Consider the following 19,690-nt stretch of genomic DNA (forward strand, 5'->3'; position numbering starts at 1 on the left):
GACTCAGACTAAGGCTTGCAAGCCACAGGTGATTCTTTAATGGGTCTCCCGCGGCTCTTTGCAGCACATGATGTTAAAACACTGTGTGATTGAATTATTAGTCAATCTAAGTTATTAACGAGTCAGGATGCTTTTACTATGTTATTAACCTATTGAGTTATTGACATGCACTAAGTTATTTGCTGTGAGAATAATATATATATTTCCGCATCATTCACACAACTGTGGCTCTTTTGGGTAATGTTGATTGCTAATTTGGCTTCTGAACTACTGAGGTCTGAGTATCACTGCCCTAAACTTTTGTTACAGGCTGATAACAAACTCTACAGTAAACAAACATTTGCAATTCTGGAACATGTATTTGGGGAGCATTCAAACTAGCCTGTGCAGACATATATTAATTACTGTGATATAATTAGCAATCAATTTATTCAAGGTTAAAACTCAAGTGTCAACTTGTCCGTCTGACTGTGGGCAAGTCACTTCCCTGCCTTGTGCCTCAGTTTCCCCATCTGTAAAGTGGGGATAATAGTACAGACCTGTGCCCAGAGAAGTCGAGAAGATTCCTTCAATACTCTCAAAAGTGCTGTGAAGACCTGAGAAGGAAGGTGTTCTAGGTGGGCAAAATACTATTATTTGTGTAAAAATTCAAGAAGAGAATGGGTCTGATTCTAGATTTCCCTGCACCATGCGTGGTCACTTACACCAGGGCTAAGTGAGCAGAAAGTCAGTATAAACTGCTGGCAGGCTGCTTTGCTTGCATCGTTTGCCCACTGTGCGTGAGTCTGAATGATTTACACAAGGTGTAAGGTGAAGGAGAATGGCCCCCAGTGTTTCTCTTTAACATTCAAGTGAGGCGAGGACGTGTCTTTTTTAAAGTTAGACAGAGATTCCTAGGACCAGATTTTCTAGGGCTCAGCAGACACGACTGGGGTCAGATTTTCAGAAGAGCCAAGCACTGAGCACATGAAAATCTGGCTCTTACTTTCGGTGCCTAAACGGGACATGCTAACACCAGAGGGCAGTACAATTCTACAGCTGATAAGAAGCCAGGCCACCTACACCACCCTGCGTTACACCTTACAGAGCTTCTCTTTTCTCCTGAACCAGCCACCCCCTAGGTGCCAGCAGGAGCCTCCCAGCTGGAAGTGGGCCAAAGTCAAAGGCTAACTTTCGATTCTGAACAAGACTGAAAGTGAAGTGACAAGAATCAGTTCTCCCTCCTGTGCCCAGCCAAGCAGGGGAAGGAATTTAAAGCCAAGTGAAAGTTGAAAGTTAATTTTGAGGCTCTCAGCTGCAGCGAGATCAGCCCGTCCAAGGCAGGGGCAAAGTGGGGGGCACGCGTGCTGTCTCTTGAGTCCTATTAGAACAGAAAGGTTCAGAGTTTCATACTTCCATAGCCTTTAAAGTCAGAAGGGACCATTAGATTACCCAGTCCAGTGGTTCTCAAACTTTTGTACCGGTGACCCCTTTCAGATAGCAAGTCTCTGAGTGTGACCCCCCTTATAAATTAAAAACACTTTTTATATATATTTAACACCATTCTAAATGCTGGAGGCGAAGCAGGGTTTGGGATGGAGGCTGACAGCTCGCGACCCCCCATGTAATAACCTCGCGACCTCCTGAGGGGTCCCGACCCCCAGTTTGAGACCCCCTGACCTAGTCTGACCTCCTCTATATCATGAGTTCACAACTTTTTTCTTTCTGAGGCCCCCACAACATGCTATAAAAACTCCTCGGCCCACCTGTGCCGCAGAGGTACAAAAATAAAAAAAGGGAATATTATTTTTGTTTTACTTACTTGGTGTGAAACGCGTTGCTGGTGCTGACCCACAGGCTGGGTGGCCCGCTGAGTTGAGTAAAAGGGTGGAGGTAGCGCTCCCTCCCCCGAGTCCCGCCGCCTGGGGCAGATCCCCTTGAAACCTGCTCACGGCTCCCCAGGGGGCTGCAGATCCCTAGTTGGGAATCACTGCCCAGAGAATTGCAGTTACTCTTGTACTGATCCATTAACTTGTGTTTGGCTAAAGCATGTCTTCCAGAAGGCACCCAGGCCTGATTGGACAACATCAAGAGATGGAAAATCCATCCCGTCCCTTGGCCGTTTGTACCAATGATTAATCACCCGCATTGTAACAAATGCGTGCCTTAATTCTAACGTGCCTCGTTCCTAATGGGACAGGTCCCGATTCGTGACGTGGCTCACAGGCACTAGCAGCAATCATCATCGTGATGTCTTACATAGAGGTCAGCCTGAGTCACTGGCCCCCGCCTCCAAAACCCCAACATCTGGCAGTCTGCATCTCACTTTCATAAATGGCCCTTCTCTTTACAATGGGCTGGAAAAGACTTAAGATCAAAACGCATCCCCCCCTCCAAAGATTAGGTTGATCAAAATCTGCAACCAGCTTTTGCAGCTGGAGCTCAGCTTTCTCTTCCATCCGGTTAGCAAACTCCCAATGCACCGTAACACAAATCATGTCACCGAGAGACAACACAGCTTTGCTCCAGTAGCAGAGGCGCTCATAGCCCTTGGCAAACCACGAATGCACTAAACCTCACAACTTCACAATCAGCAGGAGGTCAGATCAATATCACTAGTCCTGGTTTGCAGAGGGGGAAACTCTGGCACAGCGAGTCCAAAGGTCAATGTTTTCTAAAGCGGCGAACGATTTGGGGCACCTCCAGTTATGGGACACCTTGGTGCCTGACTTTCAGAAGCATGAAGTGCCTCTAAGTGCAGCAGAAGCCAATGGGGGCTGTGAATGCTCAGCATCTCTGCAAATCAGGCCTACTTACTCTGGCCCGGGGAACTGAGCCACCCTGAATCTGTGGACATGCTTGAAAATCTGGTCTAAGTGCTCAGGGTCTGCTCCAACTCCCACTGAAGTCTGTGGAAAGATTCCTTTCCATGTCAGCGGTCACTGGATTGGGTCCTTCACAATCCATCTGTTCCATCCAGGCCTCAGGATAAGGAGATAGAGAAAATTCCCTCTCCCTGGGCATTTTACCTCTGGCTTCTTCACAGATTGGCCCCACAGGCTTTGTTCCTTGGGGAAATTGTTTGGGAATGACTCAGATGAAATCAGCCCTAGTTACAAGACATTCCCCTCCTCCCTGATGGGCTAAGCCAGCATCCCAATTACTGCCCCCCAAAGAAAGGTGAAGCCCAGGTTTTAACCCCTTACTTGCCATCTCGCAGTGGGGTGGGAGAGGAAAAGTTTGACTTTAAGGTTTTATTCTGCCCAAATCATGGTTTTCCCATGAAAGGTGAAATGCACCCCAGGGCAGAGGGTCCACATGGGGCTAGACCAGCAAATGAACGCAGGGACAGATAGTCAAGGACTGAGTACCTGCAACTGGGACATGGTTTTCCAATAAGCTCATTCAGGCACCTAAGTTAGGGTCAGATTTCAGCAGTCCCCAGTCCCCAGTGCGCAAACGTGTCGGAAAGTCCTGCCCTTAAGGCCTATTTTGAGGACTTAAGTAGTGCCAAGGCCTCGGACGAATGTCACTCTAAAATGATAGCTATGGAGTCCCGCTAGCATGTGCCAATGACGCACATAGAGGAAGGCATGAGCCAAGCAGGACAAATATAGGGCAATACACAGACTGAGGGAGGGGATGAAATGCCATCTGCTGCCTGAGGGGACTGTCTATTCACTCAATAAATAGTCAGCAAGCTGAGGAAAGGCACCAATCAGCAAAGGGAGCCAGGATCCAGCTCTCTGAGGCCAGCTCCCTATTCCTGTGTGACATGAGTTTGGTGGGACTCAGCCCAACTCCCAGCAGCCAGGTATTCACCTCACACAAGCATCACAACCAGCAGTGACTCAGGCCGCCTGGTCAGCAGCCTCAGCGGAGAAGGCAAGGCCCTATTGAGACTAAATCCCCCCATCAGGCCCTCCACAGCTGAGTCTCATTGACAGAGTAGGATGGGAGGAAGCTGGCCATGGGCCGAAGCAGAGCAAGAGGGACGGGAGGAAGCCCCCATTAAAAGAACCAGAAGTCCTAGAGATGACTCCAGCCATCAGCTCAAAAGCCTCACAGAACCCTGAGGGCGTTCGTCTCCAGCCCAGGTCTGTCACTAGTAAGCACAGAGCAGGGAGGGAATACTACAAAGTTTATGGTAATACTGGTTCTGGGGGTAACCATGGTAGGGAGTGATGGGACAGAATAAAAAGTGTGCGAGCGGTTAGGGAGCTCCCACTGGGGTCAGGTATCTACGGCTGGGGGTGGGGTTTGCAAGGGCCAATGGAGGAGTATTTAGGGAAACTGGTGCTGCTCACCCAGTGTGGCAGGGATGGGTATGCTAGGCCCGATTGTGCTTTCAGTGCCGCTGGTATAAACCTACAGGTGAAGAGGAGCTCTGGCTTACATACTATGTAAGGCGAGAAGGCTCCAGCACAGCGCGACGCCAGCGAAGTTAAGAGTTACTCCGGGCTCACGCTGGCCCAGGGTTTGCATTGAGAAGGATTCTGAGACGAAGCTGACGAGACATGGTCCGGGAGCTAAGGGAGCACAGGTGCGAGTGAGCGCACGTCCGCTCATGATTATTAGTTATTATTGGTACTGTGGGCGGGGGCGCACCCAGGGAGCAGGGCCCCCCTGTGCTAGGCGCTGTACTAGGGTTACCATCTGTCTGGGTTTCCCCGGAAATGTCTGGCTTTTTCAGTGTTAAATGGCCGTCCGGAGGAGATTTCTAATCAAGAAGAAATGTCCAGGATTTCCCCCTTCCCCTCCTGCGGAGTGTGGCGCAGCTGATTGGACGCCTGGCCTGATTGAAAGCCGCTCGCAGCCACTAGGGCCTCTAGCAGCCAGAGTCCCTCCCCCTCCCCCTCTCCCTCCTCCCACACAGAGCAGCCGGCAGTGTTTGATTCCACGTGGAGCCTGCATTTCTCCCTCTGCCGGGTGAGCGGGGGGAGCAGGGCAGGCGGCGGGGGGCCGGTGTGTGTAGAGGCTGCAGGGGCAGGGCAGGCAGGGGGCACAGAGGCTGCAGGGCGAGTGGGGAGCAGGCGGCACAGAGGCTGCAAGGGTGGGGGGACACAGAGGCTGCAGGGTGAGGAGGAGCAGGGCAGGCAAGAGCATAGAGGCTGCAGAGGCTGCGGGGCGAGTGGGGAGCAGGGAAGCACTTAGCAACCCCCAACCAAGATCAGAGCGGGAGGGAGGAGGGGTGCTCAGAGGAGGGGGCAGAGTTGGGGCAGGGACTTTGAGGAAGGGGTTGGAATGGCGGTGGAGAAGGGGTGGGGTTGGGGCGGGGAAGGGGCGGAGTTGGGGCAGGGCCGGGGGTGGGACCAGGGCCCCGTGGAGTGTCCTCTTTTTTAAATGTTTGAATATGGTAACCCTATTTTATTTAATGATTCTGTCACTCTGCCTGCCCTGCTGTCCAGTGCAGGGTGACCCTTGGACCTCTACAGCCTCATCCATACAGCAGCTGCTCTGGGCAACTGTGCAAACAGCATTAGCAGGCCCTAGCTTGAGCTACAGGTTACCAAGCCCCCGTGTGGACGTGTGACCAGACAGCATGGCAAACTCTAATGCTACTAGTGGGCACAGCTCGGTGGGTGTCTCGGAGGGTTTTGGGGTGAGATCTTAAAAACTGTCTGCTTTGCGTGGGTGATAAATAATTCTTCCCCCTGTGATAAATGGGGGGTAGCTCCCTTTTATGAACACCCAGTCACTTAGTTATAAAATCCCTCATAGTAGTTGTTCTCTACTTGCTTTACCTGTAAAGGGTGAAAAAGTCTCCCTGCATAGGTAAAAGGAAGGGAGTGGGCACCTGACCAAAAGAGCCAATGGGAGGGCTAGAACTTTTTAAAATTGGGGAAAACTTTCCCTTTGTCTGTCTGTTCTCCAGAGAGAGGGGACAGAGCAGAGACAGGGCTGGAGCTATGCTGTAAAAAGCTGTGGGCCAGGTATGGAAATCACCAGATCATACCTAGAAACTTACTTATTTGAAACCCCAGATATGTAAGTGGATCAGGAAATGTCTAGGAAGATGCAATCAGGTTTATCACTTTTTATTTCTTTATGGCTTGTGGACAGCTCTGTGCTAACTCCAGGTGCTTTTGTTTTGCTTGTAACCTTTAATCTGGACCTCAGGAGAGCTATCTTGATGCTTAATCCTTATAATAGGCTTTTTGCTAGATTAAACAACAAAGTTCCAAATGTATTTTCTTTCTTGTTTGTTTTTAATAAAATTTACCTTTTTTAAGAATAGAATTGGATTATTGTGTCCTAAGAGGTTTGTGCACATGTTGTTTAATTAGCTGGTGGAAACAGCTGATTTCCTTTGTTTTCTTTCTCAGCTCTTTCCTGAAGGGGGGGTGACAGGGCTTGAGGGTACCTCACAGGAAGGAATTTCCAAGTGCGCCTTCCTGGGTTCCAAAAGTGGGGTGGAGGTTTGCACTTGGGTGGTGGCAGCATCTACCCATCCAAGGTCAGAGAGAAGCTGTAACCTTGGGAGTTTAATACAAGCCTGGAGTGGCCAGTATTCCTTTTTAGAATCCTTGCGGGCCCCGACCTTCTGCACTTGACATGCCAGAGTGGGGAAACAGCCTTGACACCCCCCCATGTCACCTGCCTGGTGGGATACTTCTCATAAGAGCAGAGGGTTTGCCCAAGTGTCCAAGGTTGTGTTTTTTCTCTTCCCCCGTTCATGCTGCATGCAGTCTAATGGTGCCTCTGCCCCAGAAGTGGCTGCATTTCCATGTTGCTGTACACTTACCATGCTGGGGTTGGGGGAGAGGGAGGAGGAGGAGGCAGTGGAGATTTAATTTAGTGCCAGATTTTCAAAACTGCTCAGCTCCCAGTGGGTGGTGGGGACTGTTGGGAGCTGAGATCTCTTGAAAGCCTAGGCCAGGTCTGTGATGGACTGTTCAAGTGTTAATTGGCAAAGTACTGTGGGCAGAACGGAGTCTGATAGATGTGAAATATTCCCATAGAGAGAATTTAGCAATGGAAGGGGAAAGGTGACTGGAGAGGTGACTGGACAGCACCCTTTCTAGAACTTCGGCAGATCATCTGGGTTTGTGCCCTGAGCTTCAGGGGACCCAAGTCCTAGGGTCTGAGTTGCACAGACTTCATCTGCAATGATGCTGTGCGCGAACACGGCTTCAAAAGACTCGTATCAAATCAAACGCTTCTTAGTGGCTGCTGATCAGCTGTGTACGGCGAGACAAGGGGACATACCCTTTTTTAAATGCTGGTTTCCTTCCCTGTCTGGTCCATGGTGCGGTTGGGTTATTGATTGACACCTGGAGTGCTAGGTGCCATACAGAACATTTGGGGAATGAACCCCTGATCTTCCAGACTATCCCATGGAGCCTGGGACCCGTCTGACGCGGTTCTGCGGAATCATAGTATCTTTCTGGACTAGCTATTTCTCTGCAGTGGGTCGCTGAGGCCTCTTACTAGGAGGAAGAGAGGCGGGGGAAGGCTCCCTGAATCGCTCGCTGCTGGCGTGGGGACTGCGCACTCGCTCTTAGGCCAGTGCCCATTTAAGACTTTGGACGCCAGCCCAATTGGTTCCCCCTCTGTAAATGTTGGCTTATGGTGACGGAACTGAACAAGCCGGCCATTGTGCGTCTCCGGGCCACTGAAGAAATTGACCGGAGATTTTTATAAGTGTGTGTGCGTCAGTGTCAGTCAAAGCTTTTCACCCTTTCGGGTTCAGTGTCCCGCTCCCTCCTCCTCTCCCAGCAGATGCTTGGTTGCCATGACAATCTTGCCATGGTGACAGCTGCTTTCACATCCTACCAGCAAAGAAAGAAAAGACAGAGGCTCCCAGTCGGGGAGCCCCCTGTGCCACCTCTCTTGCTTTATAAACTGCTCTGTCTCTCTCTTTCCTTGTCTAGTCTGGCTCCGGCGCAGCCCGGATGCAGGATAGGGGCTCCCTGGCACACAGTGCCACTTTGCGAGGCAGCAGCCTTCTGGCTCTGGGGGCTGTCTGTCAGTCATTGGCCCAGCGAGAGTTCCCAGTTGGAAAGGGCACGATCTCTCGCCCTGCCCATGTCTCTGTCTCTACCAGTGTGTCTGTCAGCCTGCAGTTCTCTGCCTTGTGTGTTCCTGGCTCTCTCAGCTGGCCCAAGCCTAGGTTTGCAAATAGACCAGCCCTGCAGGAAGGATCTGCAGCTCCGTCCGGCCATGTCAGTCAGCCCTGGTGCTCCAATGATCCTTGCTTGGACCAGATCTATTTGCTGCCTTCCCATCACCCTCGCCTCCAAACAGTTCAGCCAACTGGATGTGCCTTAGTGGGGCGGGGGACTCTTGTCCTCTCCTCTTCCCCCAACCCCTCTTGCACCCAGCTTTGGCATCCGTCACACCCCCTCCTCTTCCCTCCGGAGGGTCAGGAAGGCTCCAGCTGGAGTGTCGTGCAGGACTGTTTGCTAACAGTGAACGCTGTGCGGTCCTTTGTGTCCATCTCCTTTCCCTCTCCCCCTCCCTGAACCCCCGGCACCGGTGATCCCACAGTGAACAGGTCTGTCTATGGGCTTGTCGGCCAGTTTGACTGCACCCAGCCCCAAGAGTTGCTGTACTCCCAGAATGCACTGGCAGCGCCTCCTGGATGCTGTTGGTGTCATGTCTCCTGTGGGGCCATCAGCAGGAGGGAGCAGGTGCTGAGCCAGGGCTGGTCTCACACCCCACTCCTAATAGGGCTCTGGGATCTTTCAAGCCCCTTCTACCCTAGAAAAGTGGCTGACAGCTGTTGTGCCCCTGAAATAGAGACTGGAAGCGGCTCGTGTGGCCGGAACAAGCCCCGTCCTGTGTTCCGGTGTAGAAGGTGCAACTGGCAGTAAAACCATTCTCAGCACCAGTGCAGATGGGGCTTGGGTCCGATCATTTCTGGGCAGTGCCTGCAGGAGGCTGCCTCCCCTCCGGCCCGATGGATGATTTCCCTGCCTGTGAAGCCCTGGTCTGTTTTAGGTGCCACTTTGTGACCACTGGGTAACTCCCTAACTGACAAAGGGGCTTAGGCATCTGGGCGGACAAGTGTGATGCTTGATGCATTTTGGAGCAGCCCCTGCAGTTACTGGAAGTCTTGACTCTGACTCCTGTGGGGTTGGGAGCAAAGTCCCCGCCCCGCTTTGCTGTTTGGGCTGCATGGATTCTGACGGGACTTCTCCAACGTCCGTAGCATCCCGCCACTCCTCAGCACAGCTTTAATAACCAAGAGGGAGCCGCATGGAGGCCTCACGCCACTCAGTGGGCCAAATTCACCTCTGGTGCAACTTCGCTGCTTTCATTACGAACACTTTCCTGGCCTGGGGTCTCAGTGTGCTTTGCAAACACTGCTGGATCCAATTTCCTGGCTCTGTGTGAGGCTGGTCAGTGTGATTAGCCCCATTGAGCGGGTGGGGAAACTGAGGCATAGCGAGGTTGAGGCAAGGTCACATGATGGGTCAGTGGGATTATAACCCTGAGTGTTGATTTGTAAGGGTCTAGTCTTGTCCCTGGCTTTATTTTAATCTTCTGTGAACATAGATCTGCCGGGCCTTATCCTACCCACCTGAGGCATGACAGTAACTGACTAGAATGGCACCATCTGTCTGGCCTCATTAGTGCTGTAATACTGTAACCGTTAGACACATGATCAGGCAAGTTCGTTAGTTATACAGGGTAATCGTGTGGCTATTTCCGTCTCTAATTTGTTATTGGGAGCTCTCAAGAATGCAGCTGAGACAGGCATGGAGTGAGCATTACAGGGGCTGTGCAAGGTGGACAAATCTGTGCTCTGCTAATCCTATTGGAGGTTTCTTCCATCTCTAATGTCAGTAGGTCTGGTCCCATCCATCTGCCTGCTCTCCGGCCAGCACAGGTTTAGGAACTGGCATAGTCCAGTTTCCCATTTCCAATAGGGGGCAGCTCCAGCTGCTTCAGAGGAAGGTAGAAGTTGGAAATTAAGGAATAACCTGCCCACAGAAAGTTTCTTCCTGACCCTCATCGCTTAGAAGTTGGCTCATGCCCTGAAGCATGAGGATTTATAAAAAAAATTTAAAGAACCTTCTCAAATTATCACTATCTTTGTAAATATCCAGCCCTCTTTTGGGTCCAACTAAACTCTTGGCATCTGGGCTATGTGATAGCCTGTGGAACTCATTGCTAACTCTGTGCTGGGTAATAAAGGGTTATTCTTATATTCTTCATGACTTTTGTTCTGCATTTCCTGATGTTCAGTCTCGATTTTCTTTGCTCAGTTTTATCCCAGTGCTCCTAGCTCTCATGCCTTTGCCCCATCCTTCCCTGTCACACTGAACACATCCCCTGCCTCTTCATTTTACACCACCTTTCAGGTCCCCTTGGTTTAAAAGATCTCTGGTATGGGGTGCTGTGCTAAGTGCATTTGCCTGGTGAAGTTGTGCAGCACCTGCCTCTGTAAGGTTGTCACCCGTCCGGTTTTTGGCTTCTGTGTCTGGGTGCCATTTGACAAGCCCTGGTGGTTTTTTGTTTTTTAATCTGGGGAAGAGACGGAGAAGGGGGCGGGGCCTCGTGGAAGAGGCGGAGAAGGGGGCGGGGCCTCAGGGATCCGGTTACCAGCCATTAGAAAGGTGGCAACTCTGCAGTCACTACAGGGTCTCTATCCTGACTTGTACCTCTAGGCACTCCCAGAACTTCAGTGTTAGCTGACACCAGGCATTGGCCTGAGGCAGGATTCTGAGTGGTTGGGTATCTAGGGTGACCAGATGTCCCGATTTTATAGGGACAGTCCTGATTTTTGGGTCTTTTTCTTATATAGGCTCCTATTTCCCCCCCCCCCCCCCCCCCCACCGTCCCGATTTTTCACATTTGCTGTCTGGTCACCCTACGGGTATGTGGTGGGATCAGGTCTGAGGACTCAGCCAGGAATACCTTGCCTAGCTCAGACCCTCTGGCTCTGCTTATTGGTTTAAGCTTGAGCCCTGCAACACTGTGGGTCCTGTCTGCCTCCCTTAGCACAGAAGCAGAGCAGCGAACAGCAGGCATGGTGCCAGCTGTACGGGGTGGCATAGGGAAGCAGGGCAGGGGAGGGGAAGAGCAGGGTGCTACTGGGCATTAGGGTGAAAGCCAAAGCATTTAACAGTAGCTTCTTGTGACTCAGGAGAGATCTCAGGGGGGTGCAGCTGTCCATGCAAAGTTGCTGTCGGCCAGAACATTCAGAAGAGCTCGGCAGCCACAGCTGGGGCTAGCTATTCCTGCTGCTCCCATTGTGACACTTACAACCAGGCTTTCACGCAAGTTGTGCATGTTGGGTGCTGGTTGAAAGCTACCCATTCTTTTTGCAAGAAATATTTGAAAACATTTTACTACTCTCCCCCCCCCCAACCCCCAAGAAACAATGAAAATGTTGACCAAAAATGTTTCTCTCTCTCTCTCACACACACACACACACACACACACACACACACACACACACAGCCCCTCCACCCCCATCATTTTTGTCAAAAAGCCTTTTTTTGTTGTTTTTGGTCCAAGGGGACAGGGAAGGAAACGTCTTTGGGGAGAAGGAACCCGAGCGGCCCCAGTGCTGAGCCCTTCTGAAAATCTGAACCTTGCTGTGGTCGCTGAGCTCTGTCTGGAAATTCTGGCCCAAAGGGCCCAGTTGAGCCTTCTGCTGTTTGTAGGCTTTAAACAAAGTGCCAGCCTGGGAACCCTGGAGAAAAGCCCCCACTTAGTGAGACTCTTGTGCTGGCATAATCTGATACCCTTTCCCATCCTTCAGTGATACACAAACTATCCACAGAGGATTCTTTCCCAGGTGTCTGGCTCGTGGGTCTTGCCCACATGCTCAGGGTCTACCTGGTCACCAGATTTGGGGTTTAGAGGGAATTTTCCCCGGGTCAGATTGGCAGAGACCCTGGGAGGTTTTTGCCTTCCTCTGGAGCATGGGGCACTTGCAGGTTTAAACTAGTGTAAATAGTGGATTCTCTAACTTGAAGTCTTTAAACCATGATTTGAGGACTTCAGTAACTCAGCCAGTGGTTAGGGGTCTATTACAGGAGTGGGTGGGGTTTTGCGGCCTGCGATGTGCGGGAGGCCAGGTGAGATGATCAAGATGGCCCCTTCTGGCCTTAAAGTCTGAGGCTACATCTTCACTACAGGAGGGGGGGGAGGTCGATTTAAGATACGCAAATTCAGCTACGCGAATAGCATAGCTGAATTCGACGTATCGCAGCCGACTTACCCCGCTGTAGGGACGGCGGCAAAATCGACTTCTGCGGCTTCCCGTTGACGGTGCTTACTCCCACCTCCGCTGGTGGAGTAAGAGCGTCGATTTGGGGATCGATTGTCGCGTCCCAACGGGACGCGATAAATCGATCCCCAAGAGGTCGATCGGCGGGTAGTGTAGATCCAGCCTGAGTCTATAACACCTAGCGCTTACACAGTGTCTTTCATCCAGAGATTTCAAAGAGCTTTACAAAGGTATTTGATATCATTATCCCTGCTTTACAGATGGGGAAACTGAGGCACAGAGTGGCCATGCAGGATTTGCTTCACCTGTGGCTAAAGTAAATTAAACAGTAGCTGAGGATAATATCGGACACTATTTGATAAGCCCCACTTAGTGAGAGGGTGGTGGTATTAATCATGTGGTCCATTCTATTGGCTTCCATGGCTTTAAAGGAATTAATATAAGTATTTATAAAACAGCCAATGTGGGAAGTTTTGTCAACAAGTCTCCAAAAAGAGTTTTTATCAGGGTATTTGGTGTCATGTTTTTTCTCCCTGATTCTTCCCAGGCAAGCCAGCTTCAGAGCTGCCAGGCCGATCCCCTGAAAATAGGAGACTTTAAAATCTCAGCAAAAGCAGCTGTTTTGCCAAGCAAAGCTGCAGGTCATTTTGTTAGCAGTACGTTTCTCTTTGTTGATTCCCGTGTAACAGCAGAATTTTAGGTGTGTGTGTGAAATTACGACTAATTGATCTGATTTGGGTTGTGCGGATGCTGGGGTGGTGCTGATGGCCCGTGAGCTACAGAGGTCAGACTGGCTCATGGTCTCTTCCGGCCTTCAGCACTGTGATTTAGAAGGTAATCAAGAACTTGAGAGTGAGTACTGAAAAGACCCATAGCAGAGCTCTTCCCTTCCTGGCTCAGATTGGGTTGATTTTCATCTCTGGCTTCCCCGGTCTCGCTCGTGTGGGGTTTGTATTGTCTCTTTCCCTTGTCTGTTTTGATTAGCAATATTCGGATTACCCCGGGGTTTATTTTTAATGACTCTTTTTGGGCAAAAATGTTTAAGCCTCGAATTTGTACGATGGGAAACTGCGTCAAGGGAGCTTTTAATGATGTGGATTGAACATGTGCACTGCAGTAGTCTATCTGACAAAGGAACCATGAGTTATTCAGGCTGGGAGCTGACATCAGATGAATTCAGGCTGGACATAAAGCACAGGTTTGTGTTTTATTTGAACAGTGAGGGTAAGTAGACACCAGAACCACTTACCCAGGGCTGTGGTGAATATTCCATCCCTTGAAACTTTGAAATCAAGAATGTGCATCTCCAGTACATCTGCTTTAGCTCACCCACATGTCATGGGATTGATTCCGAAGTTACTGGGGAAAGCCTGTGTTATGCTGGAGATGAAACTGTATGATCAGAATGGTCCCTCTAGGAATTTATAACGAACATTTTAAATGAGTGAGCATGCATTCTTCTAGATCCCTGAATTGGGTATGCAGTCTGGGGCTGTGCACAGATGTGGGGGCTACGTACCTATGCCTTGCAGATTGAGGAGCTGCATGTCTAAACCAGGTGTCACCCGTCCTAGTAGTTTGTATGTGCCCAGGTCATCCAAACCCGCATTCCAGTTAGGACTCTCGGATGCACCCACTGCCATAAATTAGCAGCTGGAACCCCTACGTCTCTAATGGGGTGAGGGGTTGCAAGCAGTAAAGGAGTGGGAGAGAGCTCTGGAAGGAGAAATAATCCACCCGAGGGCTCAAGTTGCCCTGGGAACAGTCTTTAGGGAGCATCCAGCATCTTCTGACCTGACCCACTTATTGTGCAAATGAAAATGGGAGCTGGTCAACACAAACTTGCAATAGCAGCCACGGATTTGGGGTGCCTCTGCTTCTGGGGGGCCCAGCCTGAGACACAGTGGGCCTTGATTATTTTTTTTTCCAGAAGGTTTGAGCACAAGGAAATCCAGCTGACGTCAGTGGGAGCTGCGGGACAGTCAGTACCTCTGGGAATTGGGCCCCAATTGTCTCAAAATGGGCTCCCCAGAAAGAGAAGCCTCCAGAATCAGAGGCCAGTGCTGAAAACATGGGTCTTGCTCTTTCTAGCAGAATGTGAGGAGGAGGAGGGAGAAAGGCGTCTGACTAGGCCAGGGAGCCATTAATAAATAGGAAAGGTGCTTCTAAGACTTCTGTTAGCCTTGGGCAGGGCTTCTGTTTCCTTGTGCTCGTCGTCTGTCAGCCGCCGCCTGTGGTCTCTTGTCTCACAATTGATCATCAGCTCTTTGGGGCAGGGACCCTCTTCTTGTTCTGTGTTTGTACAGCGCCTGGCCCCAGGGGGTCATGATCCATAACTTGGGCTCCTATGAGCTACTGCAAGACCAATAATCATAAGGAACTATTTTTGTAATAGCAGAAGGATATTTTCCATAAAACTTCCCCCACAATTTACTGTCCCTCATATACCGGTGTGTGTATATTGGGGCCCACCAATATCACTTGCTACGGGCCAAGCAACCATCACATGGGAATTGCTGTCAGTAGCTACTGACCGGGGGGATTTGAACCAGCAACATTGAGGTGACAGTAACACCTCGGTCCCTACCCTTTGTGTGGTCTCTAAGTATCTCACTGCATTAGTCTCAAGAGTCAGGGGGCCACCCTGACCAAATTCCAGCTGCCTTTCTAAAGCCTGCATCCCGCAGGTTCACCTGGGTGTGGTATTCCTGTTCCAGACTGTTACTTTGTGTGGTTAAGCAGCTGTTGCCAGGTTGCAGCCCAGAGGTGGCTGCATTTCACTGGTGGGCAAGGTGGTCCCCCTTGCTGCAGGGATGCAGGGTGCTCTGGGAGAAGTAAGATTGTTGTGTCCTCAGTTGTCTGTCTTCTCCCGCTGGCAGGATCCATCCCCAGCTGTCAAAGGAGAAGATTGAGGGATGCCACATCTGCACTTCAGTGACGCCTGGGGAGCCCCAGGTGCTGCTGGGAAAGGACAAGGCGTTCACCTATGACTTTGTGTTCGACCTGGACACGTGGCAGGAGCGGATCTACACCACCTGCGTCAGCAAACTCATCGAGGGCTGCTTCGAAGGCTACAATGCCACTGTGCTGGCGTATGGCCAGGTACCGGCTGTCCCCATCCTGTGTCTCGGCGGTAAACCTGGGCTGTTGCACTGAAGCCAGGCTCGGCTGTTAGTAGTTGTGGGCTATCTGGCTGCACCAGCAAAGCCATGCGGGAAGGTGCTTGGCTGGGCCTGCAGGTTGGAGTTGAGGCTCGTTGGTAGGGTGCAGGGGAAGAGGCCCAGGGCTGGAATATTGGGGGGGCTGTGGGTTGGGATTTTGGGGTATCAACAGAGCTGTTGGGGAATAGTCAGGGAGGGGTGGGGGCAGGTTGGGTTTGGCAGCCCAGGGCTGGAGCTGCAGGGGGCTGCTCTTAGGCTGATGCGCCCTGGGGCTGTCTAAGTGCCCGTCCTGTGCCCTTTCAGACCGGCGCTGGGAAGACGTACACCATGGGCACCGGCTTTGACACAAACATCTCGGAGGAGGAGCACGGGATCATCCCGCGGGCCATCTCCCACCTCTTCAGCGGCATCGAGCAGCGCAAGCGGGCAGCGCAGGAGCGTGGCACAGCCGTGCCAGAGTTTAAAGTCAGCGCCCAGTTCCTGGAGGTGGGTGTGAGCGAGGGGGGAGCAAGCTGGGGCCCCGGAACATGAGGAGCTGCCATTCCCGCACCCTGGAACAGGGTATGGGTGGGGGTGTCTGTCCCAGCAATCGCAAGCCACAACTACTCATGCACTGCTTCAGGGGGGCACGTGCTGTGGGCCCTACATAAAATGGTGCTGACTGTTTATGTTCTGGCTTCTCTGGGAGGCAGTGGTGCTGGTTATCTGTGCCCCCTCTGTGTCTGGGAGCTGGAGGGCTGGCTCCACTGCAGTCCGTGTACTCTGCATCCACTTGTCTGCATCCAGATTTGGGCCAAAGTCCAGTTGCTGTACAAAGGATGTAGGTTTTCCCAGCCTTCCCCAGCTGAGCAGGAATTCTCAAGCGCCTTCCACCCCATCTATTGCTTCAGGCTTTCTCATCACCTTGAAAGTAACGTACTGGCCCTTCCCACCTCTTTGCCCTGTTTCTCAGTCTCCAGAGCCTGCTTTTAGCATGTTCCTATCATTACCCAAACCTTTCTTATTGCACCTTTCACCTAGAACGATCCCATCATGCCTTGCAGACTGTGTACTTTGTGATTGCTTCAGCTCTTACCCACATGCAGCTAGTTCTGGGGTGGAATGTGAAAAAAACAAATGCAGCTTCCATCAGCAGTTCAGGACAGGAATGGGTTTAGAATGACTTATCCGGGCGAATGCAGGAAGGCTGTATATAGCTAGCCCCACTGTTCTGACAAAGTTTCTATTTTGGTAATGCCACAAACGCATGTGGAAAAGCCAGGAGCTTTTCAAAGGGTTGGCTTTTTCAGATCATGTTGATAGAGAAACGTGTGCTGTGGTATAATCGATCCAGACTATGCCATCCTTGGGTTTAGTGACTAGAGCTGGCTGAGAGGGATTTTTGTGAAATCTCGGAAAACCACCGTGACACTATTTGGCAAATCACTTTTGAGTAATTTCATGGAATCCTGAAACTTGAGCTTTTTTTTAGAATATATTCCACTCGATATGCATCCGAAGAAGTGGGCTGTAGCCCACGAAAGCTTATGCTCTAATAAATTTGTTGTCTCTAAAGTGCCACAAGTCCTCCTGTTCTGTTTTTAGAATGTGTAACATCTCAAGTGATCTGAAAACTAGTCCCACTTCAACATAGAAATGCCTCCCCTGTTGGAAAAGTGTAGAGGAGAAAGCATCTGCTGTAAGGCTATATAGCCTAGAAAGGACTGAAAGACTGGGAGCACGGAGGTCCTGAGTCTAATCCCACTGCTGACACAGTGCCCTCAATGATCCTTGTATATCTATCCCTTCAGAGGAGTATTTTCTTGGGCTTCACACCACCTTGATGAATTAGATAAATACCAATGGTCCATTTTACAATGGAGGTACAGATAGTGACTGGCCAAAGATCAGGCAAGCCTGGGTCCGAACCAGAAGTGGATTGCACATCTCCAGATGATCAGGCCCAAACCACTAGAGCACAGAGTTCCCCCTGGAAAGTCTCTGAGCTCCATTTTCTCCATCTGGGCAAAGAGTTGAGACCCGTATGACTTCAGACCCCTATACCTGGCTGGGTAAGTTACCCCAATAGGAAACCTTCCCGGCTTCCATGACGCCCTCCTCATCTCTTCTGCCCCAGATCTGAAGCAGCCGGAAGCGTGACCGTGTTCCCAAGGATCTCTAGCCTTGGCAGGGCTTTGGCTCTTCCCTGAGTCCCTGTGAGCTGGCACGGAAGCAGGACACAGGAGGACTTCCTGCTCATTGGCACCTCCTTTGAAATCCCTTTGTCAGGGCGAGGCTATTCTGAGTGGTGGTTAACCCTGCTTCTCGTTCAGTACGGCGGGGAGTGCCCCTCCGCCAGCAGTGTTGTGTGACTGCCCAGCCCCGGGCGTGAGCTATAGGATCAGACACAAGTGCTGCAGTGAACCCTGTGAGATCCCGTCTCCCCCTCCTATAACATCTTCCCCAGAGCCAGCCAGTCCTGCTTGTGAATGCCACAGGGTGCCGGGACTCCCACCGCGTAAGTCGCCAAAGGAGATCTCCCTGTTGTCGAAACCTCCTGCTATTCAGCCTACGTTTCCCTTTGCTCGATCCCTTTCCTCCCAGCGACACCCACTTTGGGAACGCCCTGTTAGAGTTTATGGGCTTGGGTAACTCCAGTGACTTCAATGAAGCTATGTCTGAGGATCTGGCCCCACTGCACTGGCATGTGGAGAGTTTGTGCAAACTTGGCCATCGCCGTGGCTGCCCCGGGGTGCCTGGTGGACCCTTTACGTGGACTGAACCATCCCACCTAGGCTAAGAGGAGCTACATCTGAAAACCCTTCTCCTTGGCCTTGCTGCAGCTCTGTAGGTTCAGCACCAGAAGCCGTCCAGTCTGAAGGCCGGGCTGGCAGATGCTAGCTTCTTGGCTATAGAGAAGCTTTGACAAAGCCCAGAGGCTGCTGGGGCGACAGCAGAGACTCCAGCACTGCAAGGGTTAATGACACTGGCAGTGCTGGAGCTGGGGGCTGCCTGCTGAGTTTATTGTGTCCTGTCTGTTTTCCCGTCAGGATATTTTTGCCTGTTAAATAGTTTCAGAAACTTAGATGTCTGGGCTTCTGGAGCCTCCAGTCCCAGCATGAGGCAGGAGTTTCCTCCAGACAAACCCCTCTGGTCTATTTCAGAGTCGCCCGTTCGTATTCCCCCGGCAGGCTGTGTCCAGCCTTGCTCGCTCCAGGCGATCCGCAGAATCACAGTGACCGCGAAGGCCCTAGTGTAAGCAGAGCTCAGGCTTTACTGTCGCATCATCAAGACCCAGCTGGTATCTAGCGCTTTGCCTCAGGAGAGCTCAAGGTGCTTTACGAAGGAAGATCAGTATCATGATCCCATTTTACAGATGGGCAAACTGAGGCACTGAGAGGGGGAGTCACTCACCCAGCAGGCCAGTGGCAGAGCTGGGAACAGACCAGAACCCAGGTCTCTGGAGTCCTAGGCCCGTGCTCTAGCCACTAGGCCACACTGCCGGCTCCTGTGCAGCTGCAGCCAGCCAGCAGGAGATGGCCAGGGTAGATAAGGCCTTCTTTAGCTGCCTGCTTGGCTGCTTTGCCAGTACATCACTACGCATGCAGGGACTGGCTCAGCTGGCCTATAGCCCTGTCGTCTCCACGCTGAACACCCATGCTCCCTGCAAACCCAGCAGGGCAGCGCAGTCCTGTGGGAACTGGTTTGCCCCAATGTCTCCTCTCCCCCAGTGGGGTGTGCTGATAGCTGCCCCCCACCCCAGAGGTGGCTGCATCTCGGCGCCGTGGTCTGCACAGCTGGAATAAAAGGTGCTCTCGTTGGGGGGTGATAGTGGGGATCCGTTAAAGCTCCCGAGGCTGCCAGCATGCAAGGTAATTACCTGGGCTGCTGTTACTGCTGTGCTCTTCCCCGTGCCCTGGGACCTCTCCGGGCAGGTTCATTAGAGGGGAGGCTTTACTGCTCTGGAGCTAACTTCCAGGGACAGTGGAACGGATTAGCCTTCTCTTCAGAGCCGCTCTGCGGTGCTTTCCTGCTAGCCCCTGAGCTGGGATCCTTGCAATGAACTGCGTACGGGCCTAATGCCAGCCAGGTGCCAGGACTCCTGGCTTCTACCCCTGGTTCTGCCCCAGACTTGGCATGTGGCCTTGGTGAACTCACTGCTCCACTCTGTGTCCTGGGCCAGGGCCCAGACCCTGTGATTGGAACATGGCCTCACAGCACCTCTGGCGAAGGCCGGGTGGGCGAGAGGCCCAGGTTGAGATCTGCAGCCTGTCTAGCACCACAAGCAGTGAGGCCCCAGCCCAGCTTCCTTCTGGGACTTCAGTGCACCACCCACCCTGTTAATGATTCGCTGGATTCTCGTCACTTACGCAAATGGGCAGGT

General features: G+C 51.7%; 1 protein-coding gene across 1 annotated transcript in view; it reads left to right on the forward strand.

The window, feature by feature from the left end:
• Nucleotides 1-13,305: 13,305 nt before the first annotated feature.
• The window catches only part of LOC135983263 (kinesin-like protein KIF21B), a 45,294-nt gene continuing 38,909 nt past the window's right edge, over nt 13,306-19,690 (forward strand). Inside the window, exons 1-3 of the mRNA XM_065594072.1 lie at nt 13,306-13,364; nt 15,046-15,268; nt 15,631-15,813. Coding sequence (XP_065450144.1) covers nt 13,306-13,364; nt 15,046-15,268; nt 15,631-15,813 — 465 coding nt within the window. The remainder of the gene's footprint in view (nt 13,365-15,045; nt 15,269-15,630; nt 15,814-19,690) is intronic.

Source organism: Chrysemys picta, chromosome 4, assembly GCF_011386835.1.
Source record: "Chrysemys picta bellii isolate R12L10 chromosome 4, ASM1138683v2, whole genome shotgun sequence".
In the NCBI taxonomy this organism is placed as follows: Eukaryota; Metazoa; Chordata; order Testudines; family Emydidae; genus Chrysemys; species Chrysemys picta.